Source organism: Monomorium pharaonis, chromosome 8, assembly GCF_013373865.1.
Source record: "Monomorium pharaonis isolate MP-MQ-018 chromosome 8, ASM1337386v2, whole genome shotgun sequence".
Taxonomy (NCBI): Eukaryota; Metazoa; Arthropoda; class Insecta; order Hymenoptera; family Formicidae; genus Monomorium; species Monomorium pharaonis.
The window spans coordinates 14,928,323-14,949,869 of NC_050474.1; the positions used below are offsets into that span (position 1 = coordinate 14,928,323).

General features: G+C 36.8%; 1 protein-coding gene across 4 annotated transcripts in view; it reads left to right on the forward strand.

The window, feature by feature from the left end:
* Positions 1-21,547, forward strand: part of LOC105832135 (DNA topoisomerase 3-beta-1) — a 172,750-nt gene that overhangs the window by 25,103 nt on the left and 126,100 nt on the right. For 3 of the 4 annotated variants that reach the window (XM_036291385.1, XM_036291384.1, XM_036291386.1), the window contains 2 exons: positions 18,805-18,972; positions 19,033-19,161. The exons of the other annotated variant lie outside the window; for it this stretch is intronic. In XM_036291385.1, the coding sequence (XP_036147278.1) occupies positions 18,805-18,972; positions 19,033-19,161 (297 nt within the window). The remainder of the gene's footprint in view (positions 1-18,804; positions 18,973-19,032; positions 19,162-21,547) is intronic. 4 annotated transcript variants of the gene reach the window in all.

The following is a 21,547-nucleotide window of genomic DNA, read 5'->3' on the forward strand; positions in this document are numbered from 1 at the left end:
TTCCTCGACATCCGAATTAACATCGTTGAAATCATTACGTCCATCATTTTGTAAAATATCTTACATCGGTTGTTGCCTTAAATTATAGGTTATTAGGCTGCATGTTTTCGAAGAATAAATTAACATAAAGATTTTTAAAAAATTTTAGGCATAAGAATCTGTATTATATCATACTTTTACACTTTTTAGACCACAAAAAACACAAAAATTCGAACCACTAAAAAACAAAAAATTTACACGGAGGTCACACATGGGGTGGCTACCACTCTACCTTGTCTTTAAACGTCTGCCAAAAACAAACCAACGCAACTTTCAGTTATAGAATAGTACAAGAGCATAGATGAAACTTTGAATTACCATTAAATGGCGTTACTAGTATCATTTTTTCTTAAATCGGAAAAATATAATGTGTTGAATTTAAGCGATGGGTGGTAACCACCCAGTGTGACCTCGAAGAGTTAAAGGTCAACTTAATTTTTAAAATAAAATCCTCTACTTTTTATTACATATTCTTATAGCTCATTTCAAGAGCTTTTCAAAACACTATAATTAAAAGTGTTTCGCTCAATTATTTTTTGAGTTCTAGGGCTTGAAAGTTACAGGACCGCCGGCATTAGCATTACCCAAGGTGTATCACGTGGAGATTGCTCGGTCGGATTTACACCTCGTGTGTGTGCGTGCGTGCGTGCGTGCGTGCGTGCGTGCGTGCGTGCTTGTCCAATCGTTACGTGTCCAAACGGGATACTCTCGTTTTGTTTTTACAAGGCCAGCAAGCACTCAGAGGACCACCGCTTTCAAAATTGTTGACGCATTTTCTTTAACATTTGCCAGCGTGTCAATTTATTGAATTTTTTTTCCGTCAAGTCTAAGTCTGGATAGGAAGTCGTGTTACCTATAAGAAGGTACCCTGAGAACAAAAATTGTAAATTGTTAGGGTCTTCTGATAAATTTGTTAAAAGTCGAGAATTTAAAATAGCCTCGATCTGGAATACTAATGTGGAAGCCTCTTTGAACGTCATTGCTGATTCGGCGATTGCCTTGGAAAAGTGATTCTTGAAACATTTTACTATTGCCTCCCACAATCCATCAAAATGTGGGGCACGAGCCGGGATGAAATGCCATTTGATCTTTTTCGAAAACGAGTGAGCGATGATATTGCGCTTTAAGTGCTTCGAGGAAAAAAGCTCTTTGCATTTTTCTACTTTGCGATTGGCTCTCTTAAAGTTGATACCATTATCCGAATACATATTTGCCGGCCTCCCTCTCCGGCTGATAAATCTGTTGAAGGCATTCAGGAACGCATCAGTCGTCATGTCTGACACGACTTCTAAGTGCATCGCTTTAACCGCCATGCATACGAAGACCGTCGCGTAAGTCTTGATTCTTTTAGCTTGTCTTCTTTGGCCTTCTTTTATATATATAGAGCTGCAAAATCGATTCCTGTGCTATTAAATAGTTTTGCTGAAGTTACCCAGCTCACTGGCAGATCTCCTATAATTTGATCCGATGTGCGTAGTTTTGACCTGAAACATTTGATGCATTGATAGATTAATTTCTTGACTGTTTCGCGCGCTCTGATTGGCCAATATAATTGTCGAACAGTTGCTAATATGGCTTCCGCTCCTGCGTGACAGTGCCTTGTATGCTCGCGTAAGATGATTAATTTGGTGAGTTTTGATCGCTGAGACAATACTAATGGATATTTAGTATCGTGCTGCAGGTCGGCGTGCCTTAATCTTCCACCCACAGATATAAAACCGTCTTGAATCCAACCAAGGATTGAGATGCTTCAAACTGCTGTTTCTTGGTACGAGCCTTTTAGCTTGTAAGGCACTTTTGACTTCAAAGACAGATCGCTCCATCCAGATTAAACGTCGTTCAGCTTGCTTCAGTTCTTTTAATGTGAAGTCTTGTGATGCTTTTATTCCATCCCTTTTGCTGCAAATCTAAATAAATCTTATGCACGTTGCTGTAACTCTAATTAATTGTGTGAGCTTCGAAAATCTATGAAATTATTCCTTTGTATTTTTGCTATCGCTAATGAAATTTGTTTTTTTGATTGCGATGATGCGATATCTTTTGTATACCGGCTTTCTAAATGCTCGTCTATCTGCGCTTGATCTTTTAACCATATGAGGCCGTCCCACTATAACCGCGTGTCATGCAGCTTCTTCGGGGTACACCTTCGAGAGACCAAATTCGCTGGATTCTCTTTTGTTTTTACGTGGTTCCAAGCTTTAGGTGTTGTTAATTCCTGTATTTCCTCCACTCTGTGGGCGACAAATATTGGTAATTTTTTGTTCATAGCTTTAATCCAATGCAAAATTATTAACGAATCTGTCCAATAGTAAATTTTTTTAATCTTCATTTCTAACGAGGTCTTCACTCTGTTTACTAGTTGAGCTAATAATTGAGCTCCACATAATTCCAGTCTTGGAATTGTAACCGTCTTAATTGGCGCGACTTTCGACTGCGCGCATAACAGATGAATTTGTATTGAGCCGTTTTTGTTAAAACTCCGCATGTAGACGCACGCTTCGTAGGCTCGTTCGCTGAATCCATGAAGCTGCACTTTTGAATCTAAATTATTTCCTGTCACTTGACGCGGTACGCAGAATTCGCCCACCTATTGCATATCCTTGATATAGTTTATCCATTTACCGGTTATGTCTTTTGGTAAGACTTCATCTCAGTCCACTTGGAGTTTCCATAATTCTTGTATCCACATTTTCGCTGCTGAGATTACGGGTGCTAACAGTTTGAGTGAATCGAAAATTTTTGCAATGCTGAATACCATTGCTCTCTTAGTGCAAGATGTCGGGACCTTTATCCTTATTGAATGTCGAAAGACATTTTCTACATGACACCATTTAACACCTAACGTCTTTGCAGTACTCTCCTTGTCAAGATCCAACATAGTTTTGCCCATCACGTGTTCTGGAACATTTCTTAGGACATTTTTGAAATTAGAGGCCCATTTTCTTAACAGGAATTTCCCGTTTTGAACCAGTGTCGACACTAACTATTGAAGCTTCGTTTATCGAGTTTGCACCTGTGATGACCTGAGATTATCCAAATAAAAGTCTCGTCGCATAATCATAGCACTTTTGGGAAATTGAGCTTTTAAATCCGCTATTGATTATCGTCTTTGTAGCCAGAAATGAAGCCGGAGCTGTCCCGTATATTAAACGTCACTAACTTGTAAGTTTTCACCTCTTTGGAGCGGTTGTCCCTCCAGACTATGCGCTGCAGTGCTGTCGGCTACGAATATTTGCTTATACATCTTGGCAATGTCAGTTGTTATTATGTATTTAAATCTTCTGAATCTTAATAGGATCGAGAACAGATCTTGCAATACAGGGTTAATCATCAGGGCGTCGTTCAGCGACTCCCTTTGAACCCTTGGCGGAAGTATCAAACATCACTCTTAATTTGATGGTGATGCTTTCCTTTTTTACGATACAATGGTGCGGTAAATAATATTAAGGTTGAACGTTTTATGTCGAACTATCTTCTTCAATTTGTTTTAATCCTTTGCTCCAATGTGTAGGGCGTGTTGTAATAATCGTAGTGTTTTAGAAAAATCGTTTTTATTCGTTCGGTTCAGGTTACAGTCTGACGCCCCTCCGTCCCGTCGCCGATAGCGCTCGCAATCCGTTCTCCGCGCCATCTCTCTGTTGTCGCGTATGTTAACAAAAGGACTACTAAGCTGCGCGCTACATTTTGGCCATTCTGATAAGGGTTTGTTCCCTCAAACAAGAGTAGGTTTTATAAGTTTTTTTTTACTGGATGGGCGGCCGGTGGTTAGAAATATGATTATGTTAAGACGCACGAGATTACAATGTCGTATGCATTGTTTCGGAGTTGAGTTAAAATGGATACAAATCAAATAAATCAGGAGTTACCGAATGATCATAAATAAATGAAATTAAATTGTGCGGGTTATACTTTTGGATTAACATATGTATATTGTATAATGCGGTTATTGTGGCGTAAGGCAAGGCCTCTGGGCAATTGAAGCGCTGGAGTGCATCCAGGGACGTATATTAGTAACGTCCCAGACACCAGAATACGGACATTGCGTGTTTTGGAAACTTGGAGGGTCTGACACTACATATCTTGTTTTTCAATATCTTTGAAATTTTGTAAGGACCGCGGAACTGTGGAATCATTTTTTGACTGACACCGGTGTGCTGTCAAAATTTTTAACCATGACCAGGTCGCCTCTGGCGTACTGCCTAGGTGACTTGCGTTGGTTATCATAATCTTTTTTTTGACGTTGCTGGGCTTGACAAATGTTTTGGACAGTTTGTTCGCGAATAGTAGAAAGATTTCTGTCGGGCACGTCGTTGAGTGTTCTTAATATATCTCGTAGACGATTGGTGTGAGGACCACGCTGGCTCATGCCGAAGATTATCTGGCACGAACTCATTCCGGTAGACCGGTTAACGGTATTATTAATCGAATACTCGATTTTGGGGAGGACTTTGTACCACTGTCGGCCGTCCTTGTTACTCGTTAGTTTGGCTATACAAGGAGCGATAATTTTATTTATACGCTCGGCTTGACCGTTTGCCTGATTGTCGGCTACAGGGGGTGATCCCACCACGATTTTGATGTGTTGAATGTTTTGTTCTTTCAAGAAGTCTCGGAATTGTTGTGAGGTAAACGCACTGCTTTGGTCGGAAATTATTATTTTGGGCTTATTATAACTCTGAAAAAACTGTCGTAGGCAACAAATGGTTTCCTTTGAATTGGTGGTTTTGGTGGTGAATAGTCGGACAAACTTAGAAAACGAATCGATGACTAATGAAACGTATTCTTTCAACAGTACTTGTTTGTCTACCGGCCCGAAATGATCGATATGGATCGTTTCAAATGGGATGTTTTTTTTCGGAACCGGGTACAGATAGCCCTCTTTCTTGCCGCTGGTCGGGAAAAACGATATGCATTTTAAGCAGCAGCGCACGTTCCTTACACTTCTCGCGGATTCGCGGGAACCAATAAGTATGTCGAATGGAGTCTATCATTTTACCAGAACCTACATGACCCGTCTCGTTGTGATAACGGAATAGTACGTACTTTTCCATTTGTTCGGGTACAAAGAATAAAAGTTTTTCGCTGTTTTTTTGTAAACCAGACTATTTCGTAATTCGTATTGCGGATTCTTTGTTGATTCCAGATTTGATGCGATTTTTTTGATTACTGGATCTCTTTCTTGTAAGACAATTAGGTTCCACTCGAATGGGTTATCCTCAATTACTAAGATTCCGAAGTTTCTACTTAGAGCATCGACGTGGTTCATCTTGTAGCCTGGTCCTAAAATCGAAATGTTGCAACTCCAGACTTTATCTCGCTATACGGGCATTGATATTACACTTCTCCAGTGTCTGAGTGACGGCGCTACAATCACAAACGATGACAAATGTATGTCTTGCAAATAAATACGAAATTTGGGTACAGCGTACAGCGTATACGATATAGCTAAGGTTTCTAATTTGAAACTGTGGTATCGGGTCTCGTTCTCAGTAATACGCCGACTAAAGTAAAATACGGGGTGCATTTTAGCGTTATTTTGTTTTTGCATTAGGGCAGCCCCGAACCCATGAACGCTGGCATTGCAATGTAATTCAGTGTTTTTTTGGATTAAACACGGCTAAAACGGGTGCTTCTATTAGTTTGTTTTTAAGTGTCGTAAATGCATTCTTTTCACGAGTTCCGAATTCAAAATTAACATCTTTCCGTAGGTGATACAATGGACGAGCCGTAATGAAGAAGTCCTTAATAAATTTCCAGAAATATGAAACTAATCCTACAAAGGACTGCACCTCCTTAGTTGTTTTGGGCTCGGGGAAATTTTGTACTGCCGTGATGCTTCTATCTGTAGGTTGTATTTCCTTCTCGGACACTCGATACCTTAAGTATTCTACTTTGGTATGTAGAAATGCGCATTTTTTCAGTTTCAGTTCGAGCTTGTTTTCTACCAGGGTTGAGAAAACTTTTCTTAGTACGTTAAGGTGAGACTCTATCGTTTCTGTTGCGACTAAGATGTCAACCATATAAACAACTACTGCATCTGTTTTAATTAATTTACTCATGTCCTCATTGAGAAATTGTTGAAACAACTGAGGACCGATCTTTAAGCCAAAGGGCATTCGTAAATACTCGAACTGACCCAGTGGAGTTACAAATGACGTATACTTTACCGATTCAGGCGCCATTGCGATATGATAGAAGCCGTCCTTAAGGTCTAGTGAACTATAGAACCGCTTTCCTCGTAACTTGTTAAGTTGATCCTCTATGAGGGGGAGAGGATAATTATCGCGTACCAAGATTCTGTTTAATGACCGATAGTCGATGCATATCCTAATGTCACCGGTTTTCTTTCGTGTCAGTACTACTGGAGAAGCGTATTCCGACGTGCTTTTTTAACTAATTCTTCTTTCTAGCAGATCAGTCAGTATATGTTCGACATTTCTTTTTCTGCAAAATCTAATTTTCTTGGTCGGAACTGTATTGGTTTGTCATTTTTTACGATCAAGGTGGCTTCCATCTGTACCCTAGGGAAATCAGGGTGACTTGGTTTTACATAGTAATCATTGAAAATGGCTTCGAACAATTCACGAATGCCTAGCGGCATTTCCGGATTTATATTGACATTACCGTTTTGTATCACGCTAATATGAATTATCTCGCTGATCGTTTTGTCGAATTCTGGGCTTTTAGTTAAGAGGTAATTAAACAATTTTAACGCATTCCTACCTATTAATAGCGGAACTGACGTCGTGCTATCTGGCACCACACCGAAAGTTATTGACCTATGATCACTGTCCATTCCAACCTTAATTGTAACCGTGCTTTTTACCTGAAGCTTTGAGCTATTGATACCGCGATATTGGCTCCACTTTTTCCCTTGAGTTTGCACCTTGGTCCCCCGCCGATCACGCTTTCTTTGATGAGCGTCACTGGGCACCCGGTGTTGACCCTGGCTACGCATGAGAATGGCTCGCTTCCCCGGATCTGTAATTTTATGTTTCTCTGGAACTCGTGCCGGGGCTTCTCTTGTGTGTCCACCAGGTGAACTTTGTTCTCTTCCTCTGAACGATCATCGCCATCGCATTCATCGTACGCTTCCATTGTCGGCCTCGTCGACCAGGTTGATTTACTCTTGGGCTTTTTCCTCGTTGGGTCTAGTCTTTTTAGGAACGTTCGGCTTCTTTACTTGCACCTTTTTAGCAGGACAGTCTTTTGCATAGTGCCTCTCTTTGTCGCATTGATAGCATCTTACAGCTCTCTTGATTTGCAGCTTGGGGCTGTTTTTTGAGTTTGCTTTCTGGAAAAACTTCGCCTTTAGTGCCTGAGTGTTTTCAGCGACCCGTCTGTGAATCCGGTATTGCTAAGCTGATTCTTCTAAAAGCCTTTGTCAGCTGTGTTACCGTGACGAAAGAATACATTTTTGCCCGATTTCTTAAGGACACCACCGGTATCTTACCGATAATGCATTCAATTATCTCTTTGTCATCTACAGGGACTTTGTTTCCTAGAATTACCTTATCGTGACAGTAGCTATCGAATGTTTCGTCTTTTTTCCATGTTCGATTTTCAAACAATCGTCTCCTTTTCAACCGACTCATAGGCTGGTTAAACATGGCGTCTATTCGTTCTAGAAGTCGATCCACATTCATTGATAAATGATCGACCAGAGAGTAATACCAGTCGGCTGCATTCCCTCGCAGCCTGGAACCCACTAACACCTTGGCTGCGTTTTTATCAAGGTCGTACATATTTCTCAGTAAATTTACCTGGGCCTTTTATCGTTTGAAGTAGTCGCCACTTTTGTTATATTCGCATAAGAGGTCGCAGACATTTTTGATACTCAACGTTGTGCAAGATACTTTAGACAGCATACTTTCTGGGGACATCCTCAACAGTTTGTTTTCCCGGCGCAACAGCTGAAGTTCTTTTCTTATTAGGTTATTTTTAGGTTATTTTTCTTGGCTGTCGGTTTGTTTTCTCGTCGAGTTAGTCGATCTTCCTCTTCCGGTAATGTATCTTGGCCCTCTAACCTTATCTGGGCGATGCCACTTTCCTGATCGCTCCCTTCTAGGTTATCTTCATTCGGAACGTCCTGAGCCGCCTCTTGAATCCATGCGCCTGATGGATCAGCCTGTCGCATCCTCGAAATCAATTCCGCTTTACGTCCCGTTAACGGTAATTGATATTGTCTTAGAATGTGCTTCAATTGCTGCACGCTCACTGTGTTTGCGTCTATCTCAATACGTTGGCAATTATCTTGTGTACTTCTGTTGATTCTATTTGTCTCCGCCCTTCAGATCCTGAACAATTAATTTGGTAATCCCACTTTTGAAATTTGTAGGGCGTGTTGTAATAATCGTAGTATTCTAGAAAAATCGTCCTTTATTCGTTTGGTTTAGGTTACAGTCTGATGCCCCTCCGTCCCGTCGTCGATAACTCTTGCAATCCGTTCTCCGTGCCATCTTTCTGTTGTTACGTATGTTAACAAAGGGACTACTAAGCTGCGTGCTACAAATGCTTTAATTCCTCGTACTCGCGCATAAACTTTCCGTACTTTTTCAATCGCGGTTGTTTCTCAAATCTCTTCTCCAATCTTTTCAGATTGGATTGCCAGCTTTTGTGATTCTCCTAATCTACTAAGCTGCTCTTTTTTGGTTGGTAAAACCACGATGAATCTTCCTTTTTTGTGGCGTTTGTAGGTCTGCTTAAACTGCTCTTTGCATATGCGCTCTTCTGGAGTTTGAGTCGTTTGACGCTCATTACTTTCAATTCGCCAGAATCTTGTTAAATCCGCCTTTAGCTGCTCATTCACTATCAAGCCGCACATTGCGCTCCTCGATTCCTTTCTGGCTATCAGATTACCTGCTACAATCCAACCCAATACAGTCCTTTGCCATATGGGTTGTGTGTTCGATATTCTCATTCTTTCTTTGCACATGAGATCGAAGAATATTTCTGCGCCCAACAGCAGATCCACTTGTGATGATTTGTAAAATTCCGAATCGGCCAACTGTACATTGTCCAGCACTTTTATTTCACTCGCTTCAATTCTATCGTTACGCAATGTTTGAGTGATCCTGTCAATAACCAAAAAATCGAGGTTAGCTTTAAAATTATTGATTCTGGACAGTAGTGTTATTTTTACTCTTTTCCGCGTTTGTGTAGTCATTGCTTCCAATTCACAAACCGGTATGTGCGAATCAACTTGTTTGAGACCTAGTCTCTTGACGCAATTAGCAGTAATAAAACAAGATTGAGATCTGCTATCCAACAATGCTCAACTTTGCTGCCTTGTACATCGATTACTTTGACTATTGCGGTTGCTAAAAGAACTTGTTTGCTTGCTTTCACTGCGACGTGACTCACACTAGTGGCTACCACTTTATCCTTCTCCGCGTTGTCTGCTTTTTTTGTTACGGCTTTGTAGCACTCGCTTGTTCAAAATGAAGCAGTGTGTTATGTGGCTTGTTACACTTTTGGCATGGTTTCATAGTGCACTGTCGAACTAAATGTGAAGTATTTTTTAAATAATTAAGACATAACTTGCGGGTTAGTGTTTCCTTAATACGCTTGTCAATTTCTAACTGTAAATAACTGTCGCATTTATATATCGTGTGCTGATTTTTTCCGCAATACGCGAATTACCGCTTGTAGTTGCTACATTGGCCTCTTAACTTGATTACATTTTTTTTTACTCGCGACAGAGAATCCGAATTCCACATTATGTGACGATGCTTCTAATGCTTTGATGTGTTGAGTTAAGAAATCTGTTAATTACTTGAGAGTCGGTACTTGTCCCCTTTTTATTTAACCTCTCAAGCTTTATTTGTTCTTTGATTTAACCGACCTGATATTAAATGAACTATTAAGTCATCCCAATATTCCGTAGGTCGCTTTCAACGCCCGTAGATGTTTTAAAACCATATCTAGTAATCATTTCAATAGCACGTGGTTTTTTTGGTTATAACCGGGATTTCGAACAGCGCTTTGATGTGTTTTTGTATTATTAAGCCTGAATCATCGTATCTTTTTTTAAGCTCTTTCCATGCTTCCGTGTAATTCTCTGACACCTCCAGCGAGCCAATCACGTCCCGAGCTTTGCCCTTTAGTACCGATAGCAAATACTGCACTTTTTGAATATTTGGTAATGCAACGTTGTGATTAATCATGCTTTGGAATATATTTTGAAACGGAGTCCATTCCTCGAACATACCTGAAAACGTAGGTAGATTAACATGAGATAATTTTAAATGTTTATTGGATGGATTGCTCGCGAAAGTAGCCGAGGTTTCTTCTCTGCCTGTCCGAGGAGTCCCGTTGATGTTAGGTATGTGAATCGCTCCTGACTTTCCTTTGATTAATGTCTCCAATCGCGACGAAATCGCAAAGTATTTTTCTTTGAACAAGCTTCTTTCTTCTTCGATCACCCTTTCGATTTCTCTTGAATCTCCTCGATTAATGCTTGTATCTCATTAAAACTGTCTTATGTCTTGCTGAATCGCTGCAGCAGCTGACGTAAATCTCGCATTTCGCCTTTACTTGCGCGCGCCTTGCTTTTAATGACTTTAATTGCGCGGCTCCTTCCTTTGCACCGCCGCTGCCCCACAGAGACATTGTAGCTTTTACTGCGTGTAACCAGTTTTCTTGTTACAACGCGCACCACCTTATCGACTCGTGATACCATTATCGATCGAATTATCGATCCAATACGCTGTCAATTCCACAGATCGCTCGTCTATGCTTGTGGCGCTCATAGACACTAGAATAGACTGCTTATGAGGTGAAAAAACGGTGGTGATGTATCCGTCACTGAGAAAAGGATAACTGTTGTTAATATAGGTTGCTATCTTTTTTTAGTGGGTGTAACTTTGTAGCAGCGAGGAAGGTCCTTTTTATATTTTACTTTGCATACGCAGCAACTCAACACCATTATTTCAATTGTTTCAATAAAATTATTTACACATTAGACTCATTAACCCCAAAATATCCGTTTTGATCATTCGATCTCATATGAAGTTCACATTGACAACACGCATACTATGGGTGCATTCGGGAAGACGCTATTAGCGCTATCAGCATCAGTCTATTCTTGTTCTACTTTTAATGAGTAATGAAGATAGACTGATGCTGATAGCGCTAATAGTGTCTTCCCGAACGCACCCTATGACAACACGCTCACGCTCTGACACCGTTATTAATATAACGCTCAGACACAGTCGCTATGCTTTCCCACTATTCTGCATTAGAAAGAGATAGAACTTCATATTAATGAGTGAGTCCCAGATGCGCACGGACCAAATGCGCACAGTCGCAAACTTATGTGGTGCAGAGAATGCTTTGCACGCACACACATATACACGTACACGCACGCGCGCGCACACACACACACACACGGGAAGATGCAAGAGGGGCTTTGGCCCTCCTCCTCCCGCACTCACCCTGTCGGTAGAGGTGCCCGAAAAGTCGCAACCCATGTGGTAAGTTTGTTGGTTACTGTGTCCGTTTGGTCTGTGCGCATTTGGTCCGTGCGCATTTGGTCCGTGTGCATCTGGTCCGTGCGCATTTGGTCTGTGCGCATTTGGTCTGTGTCCGTTTCATTCAGCCTGCTGTGTCCGTTTATTACTGTGCGCATCTGGGACGCTCCCATATTAATGACAGTTATCCTTATCTCAGTGACGGATACCTCTACTACCTTCATAAGCAGTCTATTCTGGTACGTCTATGGTGGCGCTGCGAGCCTTTCTTTTCGAGAGTCACGGCCAGTGTCCGTAATGGCTGCTTTCCGACCGGCTATGCACCACAATGGCATGATATCGCCCTTACTTGCACTTATCAATGACCTTGCGATTGAGCGAGACCTGCGACGCGCTTCGAGCACACACTTTGCTTATTTTCAGTGATTCAATAAATGACGCCGCTGAATGCTTTGCAGCCTCAACTCTACCGACAGTGCTACGGCTGGCGTGATCTCTCTACGCTCGGTCACCTCCGATTTTGTGATCTCGAAGGACCAAATGGTAGCTGCTCTCGAAGGCTACTGCGTTCTGGTTCCTCTCTTGGTATAGTGGACTGTAATGCTCTACTAACATATATTACTGATGGACTTTATTGAGTATTACAATATTACTACTTAGCCGGGGCCGTTCCGTGACTGACTCGGACATATGCTGGCCGGAAGAGTCTACTGATGTCAGCGCTACATAACGGTCACTATGCGGAAACTACAATATGCGACTCTTAAGATTAACGCCTATAACAATCAAGTAAAAATAATAAATTGATAAAATATATAAAAATTTATATTTCTAATTTCTTGAATTATCGAAAAAATGATTTTTATCGAGTGTCGCTAATTCCTCCATAACTTTTTGATACTTTTCCTCCAATATTTATCATTTTCTATATGATTTAGAATACATTTAGAGTATATACTTACATTTTTATCATGAAATGTTTACAAGCCTAATGGTGCAAAAAAAAGAAGCAAAAATTTTGACCGAATTTTTAGGCAATCTTTAAAGTAATGCAACTTTGCGAAAAATCATCCAAATTGCATGTACTTTTTTTTTAAATTAAAAGGCAAAGACTCTACTTTGATAGTCCCTAGACGAAAGTTTGATTTGTTAAGTGTGAACCTTTTGTATCGCATGAAAACTAAACCCATTTTTTTAATTGAAAAAAGTAAAAGTTTGTTATAATTTTTTACAAGTTTTTTGTTAAAATCTTGCTAATATTAATCCAGATTCTTAAAGTTTATTTTTTTCTAAGCAATTTTAAAAAAACATGTCGATATGATGTTTTTTGTTGATTGCACACGAGTTTGAAATTTGCACTACATTTTAAGGTATTTTACTGAATAAGTACGATATTTTTTGAATATCATGAATTTTGAATATTAATATGATATTGCACATTGATTTTATTTGTGTTTAACTCAATCATAGTCGTCTTCAAAGTGACCCGATGTGTACCACGTGGAGATTGGCGGTCGGATTTTGCACATTATGTGGCTTTATAATTCATCGATGGAAATTTGCACTTACTGATCTAAATATAACGGATTGCTGACGCGCCAATTTTACTGAAGTCAACAGAAGGTTCGCCATTTTAGCAGCCTGCTCAGATCATACATACATATACACATACTAATACATAAAAAATAAAAATTTAAATTTTATTTAAAAAATTGGCCTATTTTATATGATGTGTAAAATTCGATCGTCAACTTTTACGTGGTGCACATTAGGTCACTCTGATGACGGCGGTATGATTGAGTTAAACACGAATAAAATCAATGTACAATATCATATTAATACTCAAAATTTACGATATTAAAAAAATACCGTATTTATTCGCTAAAATACTCTAAAATGTAGTGCAAATTTCAAACTTGTGTGCATTTAACAAAAAACATTGTATCGACGTTATTTTTTTAATTGGTTAGAAAAGAATGAATTATAAGAATCTGGATTATTAGCAAGATTTTAACGAGAAACGTGTGAAAAATGAGAAACTTTTACTTTTTTTAATTAAAAAAAACATGTTTGATTTTCATGCGATACAAGAAGTTTACATTTAACAAATCAAACTTTCGCCTAAAGATTCTAAAACTAAGAGATTGGGTTCATTTACTTTTTGCAATACTGCGATTACCAACAAGACTTCTGACATCATTAATAGAATGTTGCAAAAAGTGAAAAAATCCAATCTCTTAGTTGACTTCATTGTAGAAGAAAACCTCAATAGAAAAACAGCCATATTCAAAAATATTGAAGAAATGCAGCTAGAACGATTTCCAAAACTTGATTTGGAACAGCTATCCCTTTAGATTTGTGATATCAGCTTTGAATGATAAGCAGCTGAACATATAAATCAGCATGGAGATTTCAATGTTGAGATTGCTGTTGAATCTTCTCCAATAAATTATGCAAAGTATGGCATTGTTGTAGATCAATTGAGTTGCTATTTGCTTAAAGCAAAAATAAGTTTACGACGTTCCAATTCGGATAAATATTTTGTTTACTTATTGATTAATACGAGTGTGCAAGGCATTGAGAGTGTTATTTAACCTTATTGCGGATGTAAAGTTGGACGCAGAATTGTTGGATGCTGTTCACATGTAATAGTGCTCATATGGTACTTTGGTTATGCACGTCATCTCACATCTATACGAGCACCGGCTTCTCATCTTTCACGGTTGTTTCAGAATCCTGACGGCGAAAATATTACAACAGATGAGTCGGATTGTGAATAAATCGTTCGCTGGGTGTGAACTAATTATGTCATAGGTTTAAAGTGCTTGGACTTAGGATTATTGAGCCTTGGACGCTCTTAGGGTTGGAGACGACAACTGATGATTTCCTCGTGTTTATTCTACTAATATTTTTCACCGTGAGTCATTTATTGACGAATACACAAGTTTGCAATAGCTTCAATGTTTACGCAAAGGCTTCGCGGGTTTAAATTATTGGATGATAAATCCCCGGATAAAAACATGTTCCCCGGGCTTTAGACGAAAACTAACTGCGGCATCGTGTTCAGCGGATCAAAATTCTCTGGAAATGATGTGTTTTGTCCGTTTGCCACGGTGGGCTAAAATCGGCCCTTTTTACCTAATATTTTTTTAGGCTAGTAGCTGGAGCTCAAAATCGGGCCTAATTAGCAACTAATTTCTTCAAACAATTTTATTGATTGTTATGGTATATTGGACCAAAAAAGTGGAAAAGCCGCAAAATGCTATTAAATTCAGAGGTGTGTTTTCGAGATATAGAGAAAAAGGATAGGTTTTCACTAAATTCGAAATATGTCGAAAATGAAGGCAAGTACAAAAAAATTGCTACGGAACATTTTTGTAAGAAATTACATTTCCTATCGGATATGTATTTTTTAAAAATTTTTACAATTTTTTAAAATCAAAAAGTAAGCAAAAAACGGTGGCAAAAAATAACGAAAATTTGCAAAAAATTCCAATTTTTACATTTTTGTTTATAACTAATATTTGCTTTAATAGGATTGACTATACGCTTACAAAAACTTAAAGTATACATTGTAACGAACAAAATGAGCACTCGTTAAAGTATTTTCCATTAATAGTCACTGGGATATCGTTGACGGAAGTTAGGCATTTTTACTTAGTTTTTTGCTTTTGCTGTTAGATTTGAACGGAAAGTATTTTTTTTTATTGCATATATTTCGAAAACTATGCATTTTATTAAAAAAGTACAAGATACCTTTTTTGTTGCAAATTAAATTTCCTATGGAATGCACATATGGAAACAGCAATTTAGCAATTTCATAAAAATACTGGCAAAAAATAATACATTAACTATACGTTTCGACTTACTTATCAATATTACATACATGTAAAGTAAATTAACACATTACATATAAAATATTAATATTTATATATGTTAGTTAAAATTTTTCTATATTAATCTTTTATAAAAAATGCCGTCAACTTCTACAGTAAAATCTTCTTGGAACGGTTCTATTATTTTTGCATTATCGCAATTGATACCTTGACACTTTTTACAGAATACTGTGCATTGCAACCCCAATTACTTGCAACTACAATTTCCTTTGCAATTTTTAATGCACTTGCATGATATTAATGTCAGTAACGAGTGTGGTGCAGGGTCTTTTGTCATACGAACAGGTAATAGTTCATTTTTTGTTGCTTTCCCGCCCCACTGCAACGGATTTATATATTCACCGTATCACTGTTGGATTTGAAAGTATGCTCGTCTTCCATATAATTTCCCGGCGTCAGCAGTTGGAGGCAGACATGAAGGAGTGAAAGAAGATTTTCTTGATTGACGAGCGAAACACTTAAAACGAGTCTGTTTTTGACAAATTATACAACGCAGACAGTTTCATAAATTTGTGTAAGCATCTAATTGGTTTCATACACACTTTCAGCGGGTGCGATACAACATTGTCATTTTACAATATTGGGAAAAATAAAATTATGAAATTTGTTTTGAAAAACATTTAAAACTTACGGAAAGAAATTACATTATTTTTAAAGAAGGAAGCAACCATAGAAGAAATAGATGCAGCGTCCGAAAAAATTATAGCTTTACTATACGGATCGAAAAGTAATGATACAAATTTAACAAATCGTCGTTTTATGTGTTTCGCTCGTCAATCAAGAAAATTTTTTACTCCTTCATGTCTGCCTCCAACTGCTGAAGCCGGGAAATTACATGGAAGACGAGCATACTTTCAAATCCAACAGTTGTACAGTAAAAATTTGAATCCGTTGCAGTGGGGTCGGAAGGCCACAAAAAATGCTTGTTTGTATGACAAAAGACCCTACACCACACTCGTTACTGACATCAAGATCATGCAAGTGCATTAAAAATTGCAAAGGAAATTGTAGTTGCAAGAAATTGGGGCTGCAATGCACAGTATTCTGTAAAAAGTGTCAAGGTATCAATTGCGATAATGCAAAAATAATAGAACCAGTCCAAGATTTAACTGTAGAAGTTGACGAGGAAATAGATATAATATTAGATAATACGGCATTTTTTATAGAAGATTAATATAGAAAAAATTTTAACTAATATTAATATTTTATTTGTAATGTTTTAATTTATTTTACATGTATGTAATATTTATAAGTAAGTCAAAACGTATAGTTGATGTATTATTTTTTGCCGGTATTTTTTATGAAATTGCTAAATTGCTATTTCCATATGTGCATTTGATAGGAAATTTAATTTGCAACAAAAAAGGTGTTTTGTACTTTTTCCATAAAATGCATAGCTTTCGAGATATATATAATATAATAAAATACTTATTGTTTAAACTGTAAAAGCGAAAAACTGAGTAAAAATGCCTAACTTCCATCAACGATATCTCGGTAACTATTAAAGGAAAATACTTTCACGAGTGCTCATTTTGTTCGTTATAACGTATACTTTATGTTTTTTAAGTAAAACAATATAGGTAATAATTAAAAAAAAAGTTATAACCAAAAAACTACATTTTTTATGGTTAAAATTCCGTAATTTTATCCTTTTTATTTTATGTGTAAGAGCCTTGTTAGAGGTTATCTCAAGTACCGGAAACTCTTAGGTTGGTCAGGATTTCAGGGACGTGGAGAAAAGGGGATCGTTCACCGGCGATCAGAAAAATGACGACGCACTGTCTTTTAGTTTATAAAAATTGGGTTTATTACTGCGTTCCGTTACAGTGACGCGGTTTACCGGACTAAGTGCTAACCCGACGTGTATATGCGCTCGCAATCTCAAAGTCGAGTCCGTAGACAGTTCGCGAACTTAAGAGCGTCCGAGACGCATGACCACTCGTTAGGACTTTCGGGGCACGAGTCTCTTGTTCTTCGTCTCTTCACCAAGGACTTCTCCACGCAGCGCGTGTTCCGGCCACGTGTCTTGCATTGGCCAATCACATGAGTTGATGTCGCCGTGACGTCACTGCGCACGCAAACTAACAACCAGCGGTAGCGTGCTTACTAGACTAGGGAAGTCAGCGGTAGCAGTGGTCTTACATATGAATACTTTTTTGTGCATTTGCTTTTTTCATATGTGCATTCCATAGGAAATTTAATTTGCAACAAAGAAGGTATCTTGTACTTTTTTAATAAAATGCATAGTTGAAATATATGCAATATAAAAAAATACTTTCCGTTCAAATCTAACAGCAAAAGCAAAAAACTAAGTAAAAATGCCTAACTTTCGTCAACGATATCTCGGTGGACTATTAATGGAAAATATTTTAACGAGTGCTCATTTTGTTCGTTACAATGTATACTTTAAGTTTTTGTAAGCGTATAGTCAATCCTATTAAGGCAAATATTATTTATAAACAAAAATGTAAAAATTGGAATTTTTTGCAAATTTTCGTTATTTTTTGTCACCGTTTTTTGCATATTTTTTTATTTAAAAAATTGTAAAAATTAAAAAAAAATACATATCTGATAAGAAATTTAATTTTCTACAAAAATATTTTATAGCAATTTTTTTGTATTTGCCTTCGTTTTCGAGATATTTCGAATTTAGTAAAAGTTATCCTTTTTCTTTATATCTCGAAAATGCACCTCTGAATTTAATAGCATTTTACGGCTTTTCCACTTTTTTGGTTTAATATACCATAACAATCAATAAAATAGGCTTGAAGGAATTAGTTGCTAATTAAACCCTCCAGTTACTGGCCTATTTAAAAAATATACCAATTAAACTATATGTGCACTGATGGTTGCGGGAAGAGTTGGTTTTATACTATTTTGATGTAAAAAAATATTGAAAAGTTTTTTTTGTGATTTTTTCGCATTTTTTAATTTAAAACCCGCCATAACTTTTTTGAACTTTATTTTACATAAATTTTGGTGATGGATTCTGAAAGAACGTAAAATTTTACGGAATAAATAATAATTTTTAATTTTTTTAAAACCTTAAACGTTGCAAATAAAGTCGTTGGAAGTTATGTTAAAAATGCATCCACTTGGCCTTAATATTAATATATAGGAATATTCTGTATATACAATTTGACAATTTTGTTTTATAATTTTAAAAAATGTTAAGCAGTTAATGTTATTATATTTACGATTTATTTAAACTAAAAATATTTACAACCATATAAATATTTTTTTTAGAAATAATAAAGTATATGCAAGAGAAAACTAATATTTTTATATTTTTAAAAGTAATAAAAATTATTTGAAAACTATTGTTTAACATACGTTAAATAGAGTGTTAAACATGTTTTCATTAAACATGTGCATTAACATTGCTCTCTTTTTAATAGGATATATGGCGAGCGCGATTCTCTGCCATTACAGAAAAAGATATTAAATCTGCTTTAGCCAATTTAGTAAAGCCCAATGAAAATGAAGCCAAAAGCGTTGATGCGCGTCAGGAGTTGGATTTGCGGATAGGCTGTGCATTTACGAGATATCAAACTAAATTTTTTCAAGTATGACTATTTTTGTGTTATATTACGAAACATCTTAAAATATGAATGTTATACTTTTAGGGTAAATATGGTGATTTAGATGTATCTCTTATTTCTTATGGCCCATGCCAAACGCCCACGTTAGGATTCTGTGTGCAGAGACACGACGAAATTCAAACCTTTAAACCAGATCCATATTGGGTATTACAAGTACGTACTAGCATGTTTGAACAATAATTACAAGTTTAAAAGTCAAATAATAAAGTTAAAGGTTAGTAACTCTTAACATTTCTCTCAAACCAATTTGTTTTTCACTATTTAGTTAGACTAACTGGATTATTGATAAATGATTGTATTTTTGAAAGGTTTTTAGGCTTTAAAAAGTCTTAAAAATTTTTAGTATACTTTTTTAACATTTAAGAGTAAAACGGTAGAATTATATTATACTCCGGAACAAAATTAAAAGAACATCAAATTTTTCTGGAAGAAAAGTATAAAGTTCAAACTGCCATAGCTTTGTGATAATGATTATAGAAAAAAATATTAAAAAGCAAATTGAGGGCAAAAATGTCTGTTTTTTGACGGTTATGTCAAAATTAAAAATTTTAAAATTTGAGTAAAAAAATGGGGAAAATTGTAAATCTTTCTTTGTGTTTGTTTAACTGTATCCAGATAGTCAAGCGAGATTGAGCATATCGGGCAAATTAATACACTGCATGTATGTTGTGAACTTGCCCACAATTTGCTGTCATTGTAACTTAACATGGAACAAAGTTAGCATCAGGAGGGCAAATAACCTTCATGAGTTTATGAAATTGTAAGTGCATGCATTGAGCAATAATAAACTTATCACATTGACAGCAATTGTGCATGCATGTTGACAATTTGTCGTTAGTTTGTTAAATCCTAACGAAGAATTTTACATAATATTAGAACAACACACAGTTTGAGGAAACACCTTGGCTTTAGTTTGATGAAATTAATAGGGAATAAGTGATAACAAAATGACAACACGTTGCCTTCATTTAGCTATTTGGGTATGAGCGAAGATAATTTTTTGCGTAAATGAAATCAATTAGTTAAAAGCTTAATTCTTAAGTTTTAAGTTTGTTTTTTATAAGACCTTCTACGATTTTGTTTACTAAGTTACCAACATTTTTCGAAAGAAGATCATTTTTTAATTCGAAGAGTTATCTTGACAACCAATTAATTATCATATAGTAATAAAAAAAGCAAATTGAATGGCAAACACTCAACTTTAACAATAAATTTTTAATCTAAAAATACTGAGATTTTTTTTATTTTTTGTCATAAATATTGAAAAGGCAATTTTATTGTAAATTAATTACACAGGCACAAAAAAGTGGTCCGGCGGACAAGACTAGTCAATCCTTATGTATTTTCACCCGCTGAATCAAAATTCAAGGTCAGAATTACTGAATTTGCTTATTTTTCTTTAACCTCAAAAATAATTTTTTTTTAATGTTAGTCTGGTGGACCAGATCACTCACACAGCACACATCTTTCAGAAAGCTTTCTGAAAGATATCGGAAAGATATCTTCTGTCAGATATCTTTCAGAAACCTTTCTGAAAGATGTTGTGCTGTATGGGTAGTTTATTTTTATGTATTTTGATCCGCTGAATCCAAATTCAAAGTCAGAATTGCTTAATTGGCTTATTTTTTTCTAACCTTTGATATGAGATACCACAAAACCGGAGAAACATTAATGACAAAAACAAAGATGTCTACAAAAATTCCTTTTGTATTGAAATCGCGAACCAAGAATCTGATTGGGTTCCCAAGAAAATATATAGTTTTTGTTATAAAATGTTGCAAAGTTGTGAAAAGAACAAGACAAAACTGAGAATAAGAGTACCTGCCATATGGAAGAAACCGATGACCAGAGAAGATTGCTATTTCTGTATGACAAGTCTGAATGGAATAAACAACACAAAAAATCGGCATTATGCTACGCCAATGTTTCGAGTTTAACAAAACCTATATATGTATCAGCATCCGACGAAACAAACGATGAAGTCATAGATACAAGTATTACTTCTGAACTCAATCGAATGGAAATTGATAGAAGTTTGGAAGAGTCTGAGAGTGAAAGTGAAAGCGAGACTGAGAGTGAAAGTAAATCAATTGATGGTGACTATGTTTTGTATAATATTTCAAAAAAGTCAGGAAAAATAACACAAGAGAAGGTGAACGATCTCGTTCGAGATTTGAGTTTGCCCAAGGATGGAGCAGAGTTTCTGGCGTCCTGGTTGAAACACAGTGTTAGGGAGGCGAAAAATGTGAAAACTTTCTATTATTGTGACAGAGAAAGAGAATATCGGCAATATTTCTCTGCAGATAAAGAACTATTCAATAGACTAATGAATGTTCTTTATCTGCAGAGAAATATTGCCGATAGACTCTATTGTCACGATGTTATTGGATTAATGAACAAACTGAAACCTGGATGTTACAAGTCTGGTGACTGGAGACTATTCATCGATTTTTCTAAGAGAAGCTTGAAAGCAGTGTTGCTGCACAATACTAATGTACAAGTCATCCATTTCTGTAACGCACTTGGTAGTGATAAAAGA